This window comes from Epinephelus fuscoguttatus, linkage group LG9 (assembly GCF_011397635.1).
Source record: "Epinephelus fuscoguttatus linkage group LG9, E.fuscoguttatus.final_Chr_v1".
Classification (NCBI taxonomy): Eukaryota; Metazoa; Chordata; class Actinopteri; order Perciformes; family Serranidae; genus Epinephelus; species Epinephelus fuscoguttatus.
The window spans coordinates 26347975-26360748 of record NC_064760.1 but is presented as its reverse complement, the minus strand read 5'-3'; the positions used below and the strand labels follow the sequence as shown (position 1 = coordinate 26360748).

Below are 12774 nucleotides of genomic sequence, written 5' to 3'. Positions count from 1 at the left end.
CACTGTTGACTGGTTTCAAAGATCCAAGCATGCAATCGTCTCAAAAAGATAAGCCAGTGTAACTCTTACAGCTATACTCAGGTTTGTGAAACCTTTATTCCCCCTTAAACACAAAATGTAGCTATGCATCAACATCTGCTGCAAGTTCACCCAGAATGCAATGTATTCCTCTGCAACATGGCTGATCCTGACATCAGCCACTAGGTGTCGCAGTTTTGCCCCAATCTACAGGCCCCTGATGTGCTCTTAACATTTCACTCCAAGCAAGATCCATGACTGTCAAATGGAAGACAAGACACTTTTTGGGAAAAAAAATATCATTCTCTATTAAATTTTATTTGTACATAAATTGTGCAACAGGAATATATCCATCTGAAAACACATGAAAAATCATCTCTGAAAGGCCACCAAATCATCTGCATCGCCACCGCTTTTGTTACCTTCACTCAGAATTGGCTCGACGTCTGTCTGTGTGTGTGTCTGTGTGTGTACTCGCTCAAACCGCTGTACAGTACATTACATTGTGCCCTATGGAGTCCAGCTGCAGCATTGATTCAGCTATTCAGTTGACTATTATAGTGCATGTGCCACCTGTTTCAAAAAATATCTATCAGCGCAAATGGAGATTGCAAAAAAAAAAAAAAAAAAGTCTGGCTGTGAAAAGAAAATCAGAGCACCAAGAACTCTGTGTTTAAGCTTAAGGCATGGTCAGTTTACAGTATCATCAGTATTATTGTTGACAAGGTGTGTTTATGTGTAAGCAATTGAGACACTCCAAAAAGAAAGAACAAAGGGAGGGGGGGCTGTCCTTTCTGCTTTAACAAGAAAAAAATTCCCTTTGATGATGTGGAGTTACTCTGAAAAGGACAAGCGAAATCAATGACAGAACAGCAGTGAAAGTAGATGTGTCTGTAGTCTGTGAGGGGTTTAAGGAGCAGCAGTGAAATCCTGGAATGTATCCCGTTAAATACACAGGAGAGCATTTATATAGAGATCAGTATCATGTTGTTTGGGCTACTCGAACATTATCTGAACTGTGTGCACCTTTAACAGCTCACATATGGTCATGTCCAAATTCAGGGACCTAAATATAATAGCAGACTACACCAGTATCTGATGGGGCAATGAGGAATGCTTGCCTCTTTGCCATTAACACTTGTGAGGAAATATTAAGCACGTTCTGCTTACTCCACTACACAGCGTTCTTTGATGATGATATGTAAGGGTATCAAGATGCATACCAGTGGTGAACTCAAATTAAGACTCGTATCAATATGAAATTTTAGCCAAAATTCAGTGTGCATGAAAACTAGCATATTTGCTCATGCACATTTCCCTATGGAGTGTTGAATAGGCAGGCACTGTGACAGTTTTGTGAAATGTTGAATAGTGAACTAGCTCAAGTGTTACAGTCATAAAATTGTAATTTGATATTAGCTTATAATTGCTTGGTTCTTGATTATGACCTCTGGACATGTGCCTTAGGAGGGCAGCAGGTTCCCAAGGACTCTGCCAGACGAGCGTACAAAGCCTACAGGTGTGCTTAACATAGTTATGAATGCAGTAATCACACTCTGAGCGTCAAGGAGTGGTCAGTTCTCTTCTATAAGGGTCAAGTCCAGTTCTGTACAGTCTCTTTCAAAAACAATCTTTTGCCCTCCATCGATTGCAGTCCTTTTTCTTTTATCCTCTTCCTCTTCCTCCTCCTCCTCCTCCTCCTCCTCCTCCTCTTCACTTTCACTCAGTGGCCCGATGCTGGCTCGTCCCAGGAACTCGGCAGGGGAGAAGGCTGAGCGCTGCTCTGCCTGGGAAGACGCTGGAACGATGCAGCCACCTGTAGCACACACTAGGCTCTCGTGATTACCAATCTACACAGGAGAGAGGAGCGTGGTGATTATCATTATCATGACACAATCCTAGCATTTAACCTGTGGCAAAAACACTTCACTAAAATGAGGCCCAGTCTAATTCTCAAAGCTGAATTATCACCTGCATAAATCTCCAAGATCCACACCCAAAGGTAATAAAATGTAGGTGGAGCAGTGATGATGTCACTGGTAGTGCCAGGAAGTCTGCATTGATGGCAGTGCCTGTTTCTTTGGTTAAATACGGATTAACTGATAGCAGAGTTTATGGGCTCGGCTGGCATGTGTGATCTGACCGGCACAAGCAAGGGCCTAAACAAGCAGCATTAACGCTGGAAACTACAAACTCTCAAATAATGTAATTTACATCAATGACAGTTAATCTCAAAAAATATGAAACAGACTAACTCTCTGACATACATAGATTAAAATGTGTAGGCAAATACCAGGAGTGCCAGTGAGCCAACATACTGTAACTTTCTGGCAACCTAACTTTAAAAGGGGAACTTCACTCATTTTCAGATTCATACATGTTGTTCCTATGGTCTGAGACAGTCCAAAAAACATAAGTAAATATGAACAACTCTCCCATTCTAAAAACTTGAGTGCTAAAACTCAAATTTGCGACATCATAGTAGTATAAAGTATAAAGTCTGGAGCTGCTCCATAGACAATCAACTGGGAAAGATGTTACAGGTGACGCTGCGAGCACCCAAGGAAATGTTATGAGTACATGGGTACACTTGGTGTTTCATAATTAAGAACATTACAATAGAATGAAGCTCATCTGGGCATAAAAATATATATATTCTGTGGTTGCACAAAATCAGGCTCAAGTATAAAGACTTACTTCTCTGGTTTCTGGCTTCGAGGTAGAGTAGTTCATGCTCATAAGTATTGACTAAACTTTCCTAGGCCATGAAAACAACAAATTGGAATTCTTAATTCAGGTGGTGTTCCCCTTAAGTGTGTACTGGGTGGTTCATCTTGGTCATGGAAGAAAACCAGCTAAGAACTGCACTTTAAAAAAGGTCCCCAAATTGTCAGACAGTCTGCATTTAAGTATTTTGCCTTGAAAACCTTGCAAACTTCTCATATCAGGCAAATTTATTATTAGGCAGTTGCAACCAGAAACAACCTGTGAAAGGAGTTTAATTATGAATGGGTCAAACTCTGGCTGGAACTGTGCTCAGTAGTGTGCATCATAGCAGAGTGGAGATAGGAAAATTGCAGCTTGAGACACTTTTGTTGCCAACTGGGTAAAACTGCCTGCACCAACCCCAGCCCAAAACCCCTATTGCCTCTCAATATCCAGAGAAAATAAAACATGGGCACAATTAACCCAGGTCTGAAGATTACTCACTGATACCATTAAATATGTGGATATCAGTATATGTACATATGAGGAGATTGACAGAAACTACCTACCTTAACAGCCCATTGGATTTTCTTGCTCACCTGTGTCATCTTACTGAAGTCAAGGCCTGGCCTGGGGCAGGGCAGAACATCCGGGTCATGGCGCCTCTTCAGGCGAGGCTTGCGCATGTCGCAGGGCTGTGAGTGGCATCGTGGCAGCGCTGGGTGCAGGTCGCGCCTAGAAGAGGATGGTGTGCTGCAGGCTGAAGTGGGAGACGGAGACAGGGCTGGGTGTTCCATGCCAGAACAGCCATATATCAGAGCAGAAGAAGGGGAGGGCTTGGGGGGCAGGAGCACCACAGAGGCATCCTGAATGTGCACAGGGGAGAGGGAGAAGCGGCGCTGCAGCACTGAGTGAGAAACCAGGGGGGCCGGTGAGGAGGAGCAGGAGGAAGGAGTAGCGAAGGAGGCAGAACAGGCTCCTTTCAGTCTGTCACAGGGATCCCATGAGAAGCTCCATGGTAGTGGGGAGTCAGAGGACAGTGCTAAGCTAAAGAAGGTAGGGCTAGAAGATGAATTTAGGGAGGAGGAGGTAAAAGAAGAACTGGGCCCACAAAGTGGCAGAGAGCTGGCTCCAGAGCTTGAACTAGATGCCTCTCCACTTTGGCAGCCACGTTTGACTGGGGTCCAAACCTTGGATGCACTGGGATGCCAGGTGGAGCGACACTGAGACAGGTCCTCTGGAACAGAGAGGGACCGGCAGTGGCGTTTCGGCGGTGGGGGTGGAGGTGAGCTTTGGAAAGCCTTGTTTGTAAAAGAAACCTCTGGTCTCTGGAGAGGTTCTCCAGAGTGGGAAGGAGGCCACAGGAAGTCCAATCCACAGGAATCATCCAGAAGGTTGGCTTTGGATGATGGGTGTGTAGCTGAACTGGTCTCTGAAAATGTCAAAAGATAGAAATGAGACAGATTTCCCCTCGTAACAGCTGCAAATACTGCATTTAGTCCAATGAACTTACCTTGTGTTGATCTACACGCACTCCACGAGACAGTGGGACTGGAGCCCACTGCAGGTAAAGACTGAAACAGAAACAGAATAAATCAAGAACCCATAAAACCAAGTGCATCAAGTGAAAAAAAAGAACATTTTTTAGAGGACAAGATTAGGTTTTGTATCCAACTCACCGCATTTATATTGAATGAGAAAGCCTTGTAGTAAGGCTCTTCCAAACTTTGCTTACGGAGCTGCTCTGTGATAAGCGTCACCATATTTGTAGCTACAGTCCGGGGACAGACATGGAGATGATGAGGAGATTTACTGAGGGCAGTGGAAATTGTATTAGTCAGAATCCTGGCGTGGTTTGTGGTGTCCCCTCCACACCTCAACCAGCCAGACTGACCAGCTTTCTCACTGTGCCACCGTCATTTTTATGCCACCTAGAGGGACAGATGTGAAGGGATCCTTGTAAAACAATGTCAGTGATTAACTGAAAATGGTCACACACATTGCAGAGAAAGCCCTTCATTGAACAGCAGCTTGTACATTGCTAGACGGCTGCACCAGGCCTTGGTTAGCGGTGTAACATCTGCTAATGCAGACTTTACCTCCAAAATGCTAAAATGCAGAAAAGCCCACAGAAGGAAGAACAGAATGCCTAAATGTGTATTCTAAGTACTAACCACATATTACTATTCAAGAAAGACCCAGGCTGGGATCTACTTGCTGCCACAATCACATGTGAAAGGCAGAAGTTCATGTTCACAAAGGCAGAGAGAGCACACATGGATGTGAAGAGACCCAGAACAAAGAAACAATTCACATTCCATCATGCACAGTGAACATAGCCATGTCTTATTGGGACTACAAACATGGACTGGTGCAGTTTCAAAGAAGATGCAGAATATTTCCAAAGCAACCTTTGGGGCAATATGGCAGTCAAAGTCAGTCAGGTCCAACAAAAACAAATGACAGGAGCTACAAGTAGTGAAGTGAATGGGGGGGGGGGGGGGGGGCCAAAAAGGGTAAAGGATGGGGGAAGTGTATGGGGAAAAAATGAATGGGGATAGGGGTTTGGAAGCATGCCATAGTATCTTTGCAAGGGGGACAAAAGAAAAGTGACCAGATCCCAAGAATTTATATTACCAAGGCAAAACCAAAATGGTGTGAAGTACCCAGAGGGCAGGGGGGCCGCAAGACAGTCTGTGTGTCAATTTCATTAACACACATTCCTCCTATATTTCCTTTGCATGCAAATAGCAAGGAGTTAGACATTAAGATCTAAGGGTTGCTCTCAAACATCTTTAAAGATTAACCTGCAATGGCCGATCCCAGCAAACCCTTGTACAGCACAGAATGTACACCTCAAACTGAAACTAAAACAGAAAGACAATGCACAATATCTAACCACTGCATTAAAATGTAACATGGACATTTGTGCACCCAAAATCCAGAGCACATTTACTCCTGACATCTAAAGTAGACATGACACATCATAATGAGACAATGTCACAACTGTGTCAACTTCAAATTATCTGACTTAGTCTGAATTAAAAGATTTGAGGATGTGTAGAGTATGACTCATTGAAGAGACTTGTTTCAACATTTGCTTTTGGCAGTCAGATGTGGCCTCCAGGGCCTTCCTCCTTGTGGCAAATATGGTGCTACATTGCTAGCCTAGTCCCACATGCCAGAAGACATGCTACCTCGCCCCGGCACTGGGGCACAGGCTGAACCTCATCCTGTAGCTGCAGCCACAGTAAAAAAGCTCTGCACCCACAGACTCCATTTGCTCAGAGTGGTGCTGTCAGCCACCAGCTGATTTAAAACTTTACAGTCACTTTACAATCTCGGCTACAAACTTGAATGTTAACATCACTGCGAATGAATGATATCATACTTTTACAACGACAAACGAGACAACACTACAATCACAAAACAGTATTAGAATTATTAGTAAGGCTAATAAGTGGATTTGGCCTATGGACTCTTTGGACTCTAATGTGCAAACCAACACATAAGTTAAAGGTAGTGTTGCGCAGCTTGCCCTTATCTACAAAACACAACGTTTGTTTTAGCCAATTAAAAGCCTATAACGTTATCTCCAACATTAGCTGCAGGACAACTATTTGTCATTGAGAATGTAGGACTTAATAACATTAGGCAACACGGACTGGCTAAATCGGATACTCACTTTTGCTGGTGAGCAAAGTATAAAGTAAGCTAGCTCAGCAACACGATGCAGCTCGTGGAACACTAACTAAGTTATTAGCCGGGTGCTATTAGCTAACGTTAGCTGATAACAAGCGTCCTCACTGACGTTACTAGCGTTAGTTTGCTTACATTCGGTTTGTCTGCTACCGGTTTATGGCTTGTCATTGTACCCGACTGTAGCCACGATTCATTGGACTGGAATATGAGCCGAGGCGTTCATGAATTTAACGGCTGGGCCGATAATGTGTTACTACATTAGTTGTAGCGTTAGCTTGGTTACGCAGTCTGATTGCAAGCTAGCATGCTACAGCTGTCCTGATGTATTACCTGCGTTCCGTGGTTCCTTAGCAACCGAAGCTGCACACAGTGCACCGGATAGAGAGCAGTTAAGCGGAGTACTTATAGCCTTTGGACCGTACCATTACAGAGGTGTTTTTGAATACACTGCCATGAAAAAAACGCAATGTGAGGAAGCCCCAATATGCTGATATTGCACATGTTTCTCCAACAATACTTTACTTGATGTGTTTCCAACTGTAACTACACTTTAAGCAACATTTCTTGCCCTTATTTTAATGTCTCTGCGTCGTTACCCGCCCCACAGTTAGGTCCTTCTAAATAAAGCGACAGCGTAAAATAATAACTGACCAAACAGTGTTTTAGACATATAAACGTAGCTTATCTGATTTATGTAGAATTATATAATACGTATCTAACTGAGATGGCCTACATATATTTGCGATGGAAGAAGAATCCATTGCAAACTGCTCAAACTATGTGAACTACAGTTTACCATGTACGCATGCGTGGTGGATGTCAAGCCCACAGACCAGACATAGCCAAACAATTTCAGAAGTAGATGCAGAGAAAGTCTTGATTAGTGTCGTCGCGTCGCCCTTTGTTCATTTCCTCAGTAGTCTTTGACACATGTCACATCTACGGGGATCCCAAAGACAACATGGCACGTGAAAATTTCAGGAAAGAAGAAACTCTAGCAATGAGGAAGAGACTGATCGGGTATGTAGGAATGAAACTGGTATTGTTTGATTGTTTTGATGCAAGCTGGTGCAAGACAGTTACTGACACGTAGTAATTGATTGGATCATAGGCAGTCCATCAGACTCTTCTATTCAGGCGACCCTGTGAAAATAGTGAGAGCAAGAGGGCAATATCTATTCGATGAGAATGGCCAGCGCTATCTGGACTGCATCAGCAACGTCCACCATGGTGAAACATTTATTATCCAGTGCAAAGTCTATAGTTATTAACTTTATAAACACAGTACATTACACTCCTTCCTACTAGTGGTAGAAACTTCATGTGTTGCAATATTCCTTTTGCAGTGGGCCACTGTCACCCCAGCATTACAAAGGCTGCAGCAGCACAAATGGACCTCCTCAACACAAATACAAGATTCCTGCATGACAACATAGTCATGTATGCAGACCGCCTGGCCGCCACCCTGCCTGAGAAACTGTGTGTCTTCTACTTTGTTAACTCAGGGTAAGTAACACACCCAAAGCTCAACAAACTGGTATTCCTCAAGTACCATTGTGGTGATTTAACATCTGTTCTTCTTGCAGTTCAGAGGCCAATGATCTTGCCCTTCGCTTGGCCCAGCAGTACACTCAGCATGAGGACGTCATTGTGCTTGACCAGTACGTATTGAGCTCTAGTGCAACACTTTCGCCCTCTGACAATACACCTGCTTGTCAATTACAATGAGCTCTCCTTTTACACCAGTGCATACCATGGGCATCTAATGTCCCTCATCGACATTAGTCCTTACAAGTTCCGGAAACTGGCAGGACAGAAAGAATGGGTTCATGTGGTGTGTAAATCCATACGACCATCATTTCACAAACCGCTGACCAACAGTGGACTCCTGCCTGTCTGAAAGAATGTGTTTCATCCTCCTAGGCACCCTTACCAGACACCTACAGGGGCTTATACAGAGAGGATCACCCCAACCCCGGCCAAGCTTACGCTGACACAGTAAAAGACCTGATAGAGGAGGTGCACAAGAAGGGTCGTAAGGTACACTTTTACTCAGCTATACACACCCTTACACTTAGATCACTCATTGTTATACAGAGAATTAGTAACACTGTAATGAACAGGACCATTTATAATACTCACTAACTTCCATTTCCCCACAGATCTCTGCCTTCTTTGCTGAATCCTTGCCAAGTGTTGGAGGACAAATCATCATGCCCCAAGGATACTCAGCTAAAGTTGCAGAGTGAGTGATGACTCATTTTTCTAGGTTCTGTCTTTGCCCGACCACATGTAGAACAGTAGAGTCATGGTGCGTCTCCGTCAAACTCTCCACAGATACGTGCGCTCAGCAGGTGGGGTGTTTGTGGCAGACGAGGTGCAGACAGGCTTCGGACGTGTGGGAAGTCACTTCTGGGCTTTCCAGCTGCAGGGGGAAGGGTTCTGTCCCGACATTGTGACCATGGGTAAACCAATGGGCAACGGGCATCCTGTGGCATGTGTGGCAACCACTGTGGAGATAGCAGGAGCTTTCACGGCCAACGGAGTAGAGTACTTCAACACGGTGATTATACAGTAACCTCAACACAATATGAATGAATGGTTCAAGTTGGTATCTATAGTGTTTTCCAGCTGTAGATACACAGTCAGGCTCATGACATTCTTAGTTCAACCCTCATCTTACCAACATATTGAGCATACTGGGGCTACCAACTGGAGTCTCCATGAATAAGCTCTCTACCTAACAGCCATCCCAGCAAAATGTTAACTTATTTCCTCTCATAACATTATTTGTTGAGTAGGTAAGGTCATTTAAAACACAGATTATTATTTAAATAGTTTGTTTGCATGTTGTGTAAAATGAAAATATATACTTTTCTTTAATACAAACTCCAACTTTTACCCTAAGTACAGTCCACATTAGTACTGAGGAGCTTATTTCTTCTATCATTTATGACCGATGCTCATTTAGTTTTCAGTCATTTCAAGTTGTATGTACAGTATATATTGGAACCAACCAAACTGAATGAAACCCACAGTCATTCAAAGTTTAAAACCTTTTAATTTTAATTGCTCTTCAATACAAAAGACCTCAAATTTCCATTTTTTCAAACACCACATGCTACTAGCAGTTACAGCACACGATTTGGCTCATGCTGTTCTCACTGCATACTGGCACATCACATGCGGAGAAAACGTGTTAACTTCCTGTCTGCGTTTCGGGGTCAAATGGTAACGCCTTTTTCAAGTAGAGGTTCCAGCTGAGCATTTGACATCCATTGCGGCTGGTGGACTTCTTTGTGATTTGATCGTCATAAAACTTTTTATCATGAAATAATTTTGAACATTATCTTACCTTAGTGAAGAGCAGTATTTATGGCCATCAAAATCTGTCTCTGTGTCCTTTAAAACGACTGATTGAACTGACTGATGAGTCCCCCACCCCTTACAAGCACTAATTAAAACAGAAACCGTAAATGATGATATGAAGTCATTTGGAACAAACTGACAAAGTCATGACAGTTAGAGAAATATAACACAGCTCCGGTGGGATAAAACAAAAATACCTCAGGGGTCTGCAGTTACCCCAGTTTGCAGGGTCAGAGATTGCGTGATATCATAGTTATCTATTATTATTTTTAGTAACCTACGACATGAAGATAGTGTCTTCTAAGGTACAATGTCAGAACCAATGTTTAATTTAGGTGCTTGTGTCACTCACTGACTACTGCTTGACAAATGTTAAAGACTTTTCACTTACTACTACGCTGCAGCATAAAATATACATTAATAATGGGAATTCTTAAAGTCTGTTACCCCAAAAGAGATTTCTGTGGACACCTGTATGCACTGCCTCTTAAAATGCATGCCTATATCAAGATGAAATTTGTTTTGCCTCTAACATCATGCAGTTTGGAGGGAACCCAGTGTCCTGTGCAATCGGCCTGGCGGTCCTTGATGTGATAGAGAAAGAGGACCTTAGAGGAAACGCCACTCGGGTTGGAGGACATCTTAAAGATCTGCTCATGAAGCTGCAAACTCGACATCAAATAATTGGCGACGTCAGGTGAGAAAGCGGTGACTATCACACTCCCCAAATGCATTAAGGTCGGCGCCGTTCTGTACTCAAAAGTCCATGTGATGAAATCAGATTTAAGTGATAAGGACAGTCTAGCACACATTAGCTTGTCACATACCATTTCACTGCTACTAATTACTAATTAAATTACTAACAATAATTAAATCCACACAGGTGTTTTCTTATCTTTTACCTGATATCAGACAGAACTCTTTACACCCTGTGTCCATCTTCTGTCAGCTCAGAGGAGTAGGCAGGACGGTACTGATCGATCTCTGACATGAAAAATGTTTTGATGGAACAACTTATAACTATTGGAATTGGCTGCTAGAAATAAAATGTGCTTGGCCTCGAAAGTTAACATCTATTTATTTTCATGATGGGGACAAAACCATTTAAATCTGTTCCAATACAAAGAATGAAACTGGTGTGCTGCACATGGAGTTTAGAGCTATTGCTCATTTTTGACCCGTGTCCCTAGTTGTTTAATTATTAATGTAATTATTTACGTTGTAGAGGAACTGTAAAATACCGTAGGTAAAAAAAAAAAAAAAAGACCCCACATTCAAAACCTATTATTAGAAGTGTGTATCAGGCCTTCTTTCACAGCAGACATTTTGAATTCACACAATAGGAAATGCACCGGGATTAATAACATTAGCAATGGCCCTGTTCTATTTAAGTGCTCCCTCCTACTGAGACATGTAAATATCTACTGTGATAAGGACAGACTTATGGCACTTATATTTCCTTACCCAAGGGTCAAAACTTGAGCTAGTAATTTAATTAGAATACCAGACACAACTTAAGGGAATAAAATGACAATAACAACAGGGACTTTGAAGACATGCCAGTTGGAAGCATCCAGTTACCTTTTCAATCTGGGCCGTTTCATTACTCAAATCCAGTTTTCCTTCGTCAAAATAACAACTAAAAGTTGAGGTGAGTTGTAAAGTGTCGCCCCCTGTCTTAGATTGTTTTCTGTTGTGTTCCCTATTTGACAGAGGTGTAGGTCTGTTTGTGGGTCTTGAGCTGGTTACAGACAGGAAGAAGAAGACTCCCGCCACAGAAACAGCAGCAGCAGTGGTGAAAAGGTACCAGACTAGAGTGCAATACAGTAGTCACAGTTACAGTCGAAACACAGATTACCTTTAACTTGATTTTCTTGTACGCACTGTTTCTGTGATTTCACTTCATGTCCCTTTTATGTTAGGTTGAAAGAGGAGGATAAAATCTGTGTCAGTACAGACGGCCCCTGGGACAACGTCGTCAAGTTTAAACCTCCCATGTGCTTTAGTATAGAGGACGCCGAGCTGGTGGTACAGTGTATTGACCGCATCCTCACAGGTTAGTTTGACAGACACCGCTACCTGACACTCAAGACGTAATATAAAACACTGTGAAAGAGTGAGTATCACACATTCATAATTTTAACCATTCCTTTTTCTCACAGACATGGGAGCCAGTGCACTTAAACTGGAAAAGGACGACATCTAAGGTTTGTTAAACCTGTAGAAAAACCTTTAATTGCATCATTGTCAGACGGTCACATTCATAAAGTTCAGAGGTAGAGATGTGAATGTCTTATACTCGAGGTTCCAGTAGATCGAACAAGTTCAGTCATTTCACTTAGCAGAACATGTTGCTGTCTTCCACTCGTCACTGACCACTGTGGGGACTCACTTTGCTTTAGAAATGGATTAGTCTGATGATAAATTGTTTACTAGTACAAAGTTTAATCTAGGAAATATCAAAATGGTGGAAGTGGATTTTTTTATGTCAGTCAGAAAAGGAGGATGACTGCTCTTTTCATTTGTCTACAGCCATGCAACTTTAAAGTGTATCAATGTAAGTTTTTTTCTTCCCCTCAGGTGTTCAGTGCCATTTTTAAGGCATCTCCTATGCAGACACCTAACTGGTGAAACCCAGCCAACTGGAGGTTTACACATTTTATCGTTACCATCTGCAAGTCGACCCATTACACAAGATGCTAATTTGACATTCATGATCTACAAAGACTTGTTTTTTTTCTCCAATCAAGACACTAATTAAACACCAAGCATTTTTTAAAGAAATCTTGACTCTTACTTTCTTTTACCCAAAGTAGCAATATTTAAAATATTTTATCCCACGTTAAAACACTGAGCAGCAACATGTTCCTAATACACAGTATGGTTGAGATAAGCACTTACCAGAACACTAGCTTTAACTCCTGGTCACATTCATAAAAAATGCTCAAGTATCGCAGTTTCACATCTAGTGGGGTGGGT

The 12774-nt window shown here is 42.5% G+C and overlaps 2 protein-coding genes across 2 annotated transcripts; one reads left to right on the top strand and one right to left on the bottom strand.

Annotated features, from left to right (window-relative positions):
• Window positions 1–630: 630 nt before the first annotated feature.
• On the bottom strand, window positions 631–6898 carry LOC125894160 (protein FAM53C-like). Its single transcript, XM_049585396.1, has 5 exons — window positions 6757–6898; window positions 4404–4655; window positions 4238–4298; window positions 3324–4156; window positions 631–1868 (listed from the first exon to the last, which is right to left on the bottom strand). Exons 2-5 carry the CDS (start codon window positions 4485–4487, stop codon window positions 1593–1595), a joined length of 1254 nt encoding a protein of 417 aa, XP_049441353.1. The 5' UTR covers window positions 4488–4655; window positions 6757–6898; the 3' UTR covers window positions 631–1592.
• A 346-nt stretch (window positions 6899–7244) lies between these two features.
• On the top strand, window positions 7245–12539 carry phykpl (5-phosphohydroxy-L-lysine phospho-lyase). Its single transcript, XM_049585391.1, has 13 exons — window positions 7245–7446; window positions 7538–7656; window positions 7773–7932; window positions 8013–8087; window positions 8173–8260; window positions 8350–8466; window positions 8589–8671; window positions 8764–8989; window positions 10338–10492; window positions 11509–11598; window positions 11718–11851; window positions 11958–12002; window positions 12376–12539. Exons 1-12 carry the CDS (start codon window positions 7388–7390, stop codon window positions 11999–12001), a joined length of 1350 nt encoding a protein of 449 aa, XP_049441348.1. The 5' UTR covers window positions 7245–7387; the 3' UTR covers window position 12002; window positions 12376–12539.
• The last annotated feature ends 235 nt before the right edge of the window (window positions 12540–12774 follow it).

Bases quoted from the DNA above. Each gene is read 5' to 3' on its own strand.
- LOC125894160 (XM_049585396.1), bottom strand. From the start codon at position 4,487: ATGGTGACGCTTATCACAGAGCAGCTCCGTAAGCAAAGTTTGGAAGAG. The intron at 4,299-4,403 runs GTGAGTTGGATA...TTTCTGTTTCAG, and splicing joins TCTCATTCAATATAAATGCG to TCTTTACCTGCAGTGGGCTC. The intron at 1,869-3,323 runs GTGAGCAAGAAA...TCTCCTGTGTAG, and splicing joins ACTTCAGTAAGATGACACAG to ATTGGTAATCACGAGAGCCT.
- phykpl (XM_049585391.1), top strand. From the start codon at position 7,388: ATGGCACGTGAAAATTTCAGGAAAGAAGAAACTCTAGCAATGAGGAAG. The intron at 8,088-8,172 runs GTACGTATTGAG...CTTTTACACCAG, and splicing joins GACGTCATTGTGCTTGACCA to TGCATACCATGGGCATCTAA. The intron at 8,990-10,337 runs GTGATTATACAG...AACATCATGCAG, and splicing joins GAGTAGAGTACTTCAACACG to TTTGGAGGGAACCCAGTGTC.